Genomic DNA, 6867 nt, shown 5'->3' on the forward strand with positions numbered 1-6867 from the left:
AAACTAACCATACAGTACTGTCTATCATAGTTAAAAATTACGATCAATTGGGCACTGTCAGTGTCTAGAAAGAACAACAACAAAAAGGATGAACAAACACTTAGAAAAAGCAACTGAAGAGCTCGTTAATTCTCACTCTGGAGCAAATAATACATACCTATAACTGCATGATGACTAAACAACTTCCTATAATTTTGCTACTAACTTTGACAACAAAATACTGAAGATTGGTAGGTGACTAGAGATGGTAGACAGCTCACTGAAGGTGTTTGAAGCCAAATGGAACACCTCCGGCTGTTATTGACACCTAGTGCACATCTAATGATACGTCAATAATAGAAGTACAATTTGTTACGAGTTATTCTAACAGAAACCGCAATGTGGTGGCATCGTGTCTGGGTCAATGGGAAAGATCAGATATATGGAAAGGATTTGTACGCAATTTGACATTTATGGCACACCCATCACATTCAAGCTGTTCATCTCTCTCTTCTATAAATATCCACACCATGCTCTCTAATCTCAGCATCTTCTGCTCATATCGATTTCGATCAGAACATTCTTTTGTTCTGGCTTTGTTCTTTTTCCTTACTTGTTGCTTGCTTATAGATCTTTTTATCTGTAGTTTGAGTGGAGGAGATGAATCAGCAGGAGCATTTTGTACTGATTCATGGACTGGGGCACGGAGCTTGGTGTTGGTATAAAGTGGTTGCTATGCTGCAGAGACAAGGCCATAGAGCAGTAGCTTTGGATCTTACTTCTAATGGCATCAACAGGGAAGCTCCTGCCCATGATGTCAAATCCCTTGCCCAATATGCTCAACCTCTTCTTCAATATATCAGTGCCATACCCAGTGGTGACACGGTAACATTATCATTAGTAAACATGTGTGATGTATTGTTTGATGTTTGAAACCCATATAAATATTTAGTGATATCTGTAATTGGAATTTGCAGGTGATTGTTGTGGGGCACAGCCTAGCAGGAAGTGTCGTATCATATGCAATGGAGAGGTATCCGCACAAGATAGCCAAGGCCATATTCATAGCCTCCTTCATGCCCCTTTCCAATCAGAGCTACCTGGCCTCTTCTTTCCCTCAGGCATCTTCCATTTTACCCCTTTGCTTTTGATTTCGATTGATCAAATTACAGTTTGAGAGCAGTGTGAGTTCTGACTAAGGAATACGTTCATTCATGTACAGGTGTTTCCAAGGCTACTGGTGAATGGAGTAGTGAAGTTAAACTACAGCGAAGGAAAGAGCTCGGAACAGCCCATCTCTGCTTCCTTCAATTTGGATCACGTTAAAGATTATCTGTACAACGAGAGCTCGGAACAGGTGACGCTTTGGTGAAAGCATAGCCAGAAAAGTACTGGGTTGGTATATTGTAGAATACATCGTTCCTTCCAATAAAGAGAGCTAACCAAGTCAATGAAATAATTTTGTAGGATGTGAGCCTGAGCAAGTTACTACTGACATCAACGCCATATTCAGTGGCAGAGGAGGTCCTTCATTTGACTCCTCAAAAGTATGGAAGTGTGCAGAGATTCTTTGTGAAGACAGAGAAGGACAAGCTGTTCCTTCCCCAAGACCAGGACTACACCATTGAACAGAATCCTCCTGAGAGAGTATTCCCCTTGGAAGGCAGCGATCACTCTCCTTTCTTTTCACAACCTCTTACCCTCTGCAATCTTCTTCAGAAGATTGCCTCCCTGTGATTTCATTTTTCTCACAGCAGTAATACCCACTTTGTCCTTGTGGAAGACATTGTTTATTAAAGTTTTAATCAAAATATTTAACCAAGTATGTTACTAATTAGCCTCCTGACCTTATTGGCGAGACTTTCTTTCTTCTTGTTAGGTGTGCTCCTCGGATGAATTGCTAGTATACTAAATCATTTTTGAAAAAGAAGATTGTAGTCTGCTGTTGATGATGTTCATATTTTGAGGGTTGAAGTTTTTGAATTTGGTTGTGTAAATCTTTTTTTAATCTATATTTGATAGAGGTAAAATGATCAACAATTATGTTTAACATTTTAGAAATTTTAATTTTTTCTAATTCTAATATTTATAAATATTATGCCAAAGTGTTTATTATATGATATGGAGGATCTCTCCACACACATCTACAATTGACATGCCTTTTTACTAAACAATCTATGATGTATGCTTTTATACAAGAAAAAAAATTATATTCTTTTTAGTTAGAATCTTTTTTCCTCATTAGAAAATTTAGACAATATTGGTAAATATTGTTTTCTTATATGATTTTTAAGTAAAAAGCAACATAAAAAAAATTAAGAATTAGAGAATATTATTCATTAGGATGAAGAAGATTATTTTATCTTATAAAATAAACAATTTGTTTATTTTTATTGTAGTGATATTATTAATCTCGCATGAAATAGATTTTCCAAAGGACTATCTTTCTATCCATAAATTGATTTAAGAAAATAATAAAGTTGGGTAATTATTTAGCTTACACACCTCAATATTCCAAAACTATACAAAAACCTTTTATGTTGTACAATGAAAAAAATAGTATTACATATGGTCCAAAAGAAGTTGTTGTCTTAAAGGATTATTTAGCAAAACATGTAAGTTCAATTTTTGATAATGTAGAAAAAGCTTGGAATTATATGGTCATTTTCCACTTTTAGATTGTATATGACAACTTATTAAATTATTAGACCATATGCGTTGTCATGCCATTTTTTCTTAAAACTGTTTATATGACACTTAAAATTATTAACAAACTGTAAAAAATAATAATAGGTGACATATATTATTATATAGTATTATAATTTATAATATTGATATATATAATTTTAGAATGTTTATTGTAAAAATAGAAATTTATTTAGATCACTTTAATTATCTTATTTCCTTGAATTACTTTACTCTAGCATACAATCCTTCTATTTTGGTGTTATTTCTATCTTGCATTTGCAAGTTTTTTTAAGTATTTTCTTTCTCACATGTTTTTCTTTTTATGCACAACCTCTACTCTCCTTTGTCTCCCTTCTTGTTTTAATTCAATATTTCATTGCAATTACTTGCATCCTCTTCCTATTTTTTGCAATTTATAATTTCTTTCTTACTTTGCCTCATTCATTTCTTCAAAAAAAATTCATATATATTTCATTGCAATTACTTACATCCTCTTCCTATTTTTGCAATTTATAATTTCTTTCTTCCTTTGCCTCATTCATTTCTTCAAAAAAAATTCCTATATAGGTATATATGCATCTCTCTCTCTCTCTCTCTCTCTCTCTCTCTCTCTCTCTCTCTCTCTCTCTCTCTCTCTCTCTCTCTCTCTCTCTCTCTCTCTCTCTCTCTCTCTCTCTCTCTCTCTCTCTCTCTCTCTCTCTCTCTCTCTCTCTCTCTCTCTCTCTCTCTCTCTCTCTCTCTCTCTCTCTCTCTCTCTCTCTCTCACACACACACACACACACACACACACAGATGCAAGGCAGAGGCACAAAGGCTCTTTCCTTCAAACTTACAAAAATCAAAACAAAAATACCCTTACGAGGACTTTCTGTTGCAAAATAAACAGTTAGATTGCAACAAATCATAAATTTATATGCTCATCAAATTAGCAGTACCATAATTATAAACTTGGACTGATGCCTCTCCTTGATGCTAATTCTATCCTCTAGCCCCTCTTGGGTCCTCATGCCAAATTTCAAGGTATTCTAACAATCAAGTCAGGGAGAAACTCTGAAATTTTGTTTAGAACCCTAGTTATCCTAACTAACCACACAACCCCGTGAAAAATCTGTAGCATTTAACAGTTCAGAATTTAAAATCATCAACAAATAGAAGATAACACACTACTCCTAATCCACGGGTTCTCACCCTAACAACTAGAATCCAAACAACAATATACAAATACAAAAAATAGGGAAAATTGTAGAAATGGAGTGAATTACAGAAAACAAGCTTCCAATTGCCAATGATTTCAAAATTTGAAAATCATTTGTACATTGCAGAATCCCCCAGTTCCCCCCTTTTCCACTCGTTGCTCATACAATTTATACCAAATTTTGCCTTTCCGCGCAGTCACAACAGACCTTTGGGTTGCCTAACTGTTCAATTTCCAAATCTAAGAAATCACTATCGGACATAGCTATCAGAATAACAATACCGAACTGACAAATCAATGTTGGACACCATCATCAAAATAATAATTCCGAGCTACTAAATCAACGTAGGACACTGATATCGGAATAATAATTATGAACATGACCTCTTGATCACCCATCAAAATAACTCATAAAGGTGGGGCAACAATTTTAAGTAATCTTGATATAACAAACTATCCCGATGTCACTTATTTAAGTATAACTATATCGAACACAGCAGGTGGATGCCTATTGGAATAACCCATCAAAGTCGGTTGAACAGTATTTTGCAATCCTGATAGAATAAATTATCTCAATGACAACGATGACAACATTATCGGGTAAACTATCATGATGACAACAATGATATTTTATCAGTTAAACTATCTCGATGACAACAAAATGACAAGTTTTGAACAATGACACTTCATTGATTTAGCTATCCCGATGACAGTAATGACAACTTTTTGAGCAAATTTACAAATTTGCAAATCATGACTCCAAATTAGACATACAGACCTAAAAACATGAAATAACATTACAAATGATCTCAACAGACCTTATTGAATCAAAATGGACCTAACCATAACTCCTAAGACTCAAAACACCTAATTGACATATTGACTTGACTACAGGTGCTCCTACACTATACACTTGGGCTTGAAAATTTTCCAAGTCTCTTGGAAACCGGATTTCCCTTGTCCATCTCTGACCTTTTGAGGTGCCATCCTTGCTTGGGTACCTTGTACTGGTTTCTCCATCACAGTTGCTTCATGCTTGGCATATTTTTCCTTTGACTCTTGCCAAACACTCCTAGCTCCTTGTCCAATCACTTGTCCCTTATGCCTCAAGTTCTCTGTCACTGGAACCCCTGATCCATCATGTTTATCAGGCCCAAAATGATCTATTATTGCATAATGTGACTGCTTATCAAATTCTTTTTCTACTATTGGATAGATTAGAGTCCCAACTAGGATTGCTTTATCCTCCTTCCACCTACCTTGTGGTTGCACATACATCTAAAATTTGGCCTTTGCTTGGTCTATTTTAGGTATCAACACCTTACCTTTGTCATCCCTGACTGAAATAGTCTACAAACCTTCTGATTTGGTATCTCCAAACATAGGAGTGACTACAACTTTTCTTGAATCATTTTCAATTACCTTCACCAACTCCTTCTTACCAACCAAGATTATTTTTGTTGTCTTGTGTCTTGCTTCAGTAGTCTCCTACAATGGGGTTAATACAAAATTTCTTCCATCCTTCTTAATGGTGTAGGTATTCTTTCTCCCATCATAAAGTGATTTCCTATCAAATTGCCATGGTCTTCCAAGAAGTAGATGGCAACAATCCATGGATAAAATATCACAAAGTACCCTATCTTTATATCCTCCAATCTGAAACTCAACATAGGCTTGTTCATTTACCAAAAGTGACTAATTATCATTTACCCAAGACGCTTTATATGGTGCTTCACAAGGAAATATTTTAAGTTTCAGTTTATCTACCATCTCTCTAGACACCATATTGTTAGTGGAACCTGAATCTATGACTACCTTGCATACTTTACCTTTACATTTGCATGTGGTCCTTAAAAATCTCTTCCTTTGAGTCATCTCCTTCTCCTTAGATTCCTTCAAAAGTGTTCTTCTCAACATCAATGATTCACCTACTTCTGGAGAAGCAACATGATTTGGAGAGTTGACACTTTCACCTTCATCTTCTTACACAATTTGGACTCTCTTTTCACCGCTTCTTTCAACACCACTTGATGTAGATCCTTGTCTCTCAAGACACTTGAATGTTGGGTGTCCAAACTCTTGATAATTATAGCACCTACCTAAAAATGTATTGGAATTCCTACCTCCACCAAATCTGCCTCTTGTGCCTCTACCTTTGAAATTTGCACCTTGCTCTTGACTTTTGTTTACATATTCTTGGCTTTCATTTGATTGTCTTGAAGTAGAAAATGTTCCTCTGACCCTAAAGGTGTTGCCTCTACCCCTACTTGACTTATCTTGTCTTCTCTTCATCTTTTCTTCCACTCTAATTGCCAATTAAAAATACTTATCCATCGTCCTTGTATTTGCCACAACTAGTTCATCTTGAATGTTAAATCTAAGTCCACCAAGGTATCTAGCAACCTTTTCAACCTCATCTTCCATCTTACCTGATCTTATGCTCAACTTGTAAATTTCATCAGTATAAGATTTGACATCTAGCTCTTTTTGTTTCAAACCTTGGAGTTTCTTATACAATTGAACTTCATAATCTTTAGGAAGAAACTTACTCTTAAGGTTAGTAATCATCCTATCCCAAGAAACTATTTTTTATTTACCTCTCTTTCTCCTCTCAGCTTGTTCATAGTCCCACCATAATAATGCATGTCCTTTCATCTTTGTCTTTGCTATCTTCACCTGTTATTCATCAAGAACGTCTTCACATTCAAAGTGATTGTCCATAGCTACAATCCATTCTAGAATATCTTCATCATCCAAATTACCTCCATACATAGGCAAATCAACTTTCATCTTATGTTTGTCACCTTGGACTTCTTTTAGAAGTTTGACTGTCCTATGTTCCTCTGAGGCTAATTGCTCTTCTCCTTCAAATTCCTGGAACTCTTCTTCTTCTTCCTCTTCACTCGCATCTCCCAAATCAACATTCCTTCTCTGATTAGACTCTAAGGCTTCAAGCCTTGCCAACACAGCACTATAGGACTCTTGCAACCTTGTATTCTTCTCTC

General features: G+C 35.6%; 1 protein-coding gene across 1 annotated transcript; it reads left to right on the plus strand.

The window, feature by feature from the left end:
* Positions 1 to 524: 524 nt before the first annotated feature.
* On the plus strand, positions 525 to 1909 carry LOC131052322 (putative methylesterase 15, chloroplastic). The gene is made up of 4 exons (XM_057986958.2): positions 525 to 864; positions 957 to 1100; positions 1202 to 1336; positions 1447 to 1909. The coding sequence occupies exons 1-4, from the start codon at positions 640 to 642 to the stop codon at positions 1714 to 1716; spliced, it is 774 nt and encodes a 257-aa protein (XP_057842941.2). The 5' UTR covers positions 525 to 639; the 3' UTR covers positions 1717 to 1909.
* Positions 1910 to 6867: the final 4958 nt, after the last annotated feature.

The sequence above is a fragment of the Cryptomeria japonica genome, chromosome 2, assembly GCF_030272615.1.
Source record: "Cryptomeria japonica chromosome 2, Sugi_1.0, whole genome shotgun sequence".
NCBI lineage: Eukaryota > Viridiplantae > Streptophyta > Pinopsida > Cupressales > Cupressaceae > Cryptomeria > Cryptomeria japonica.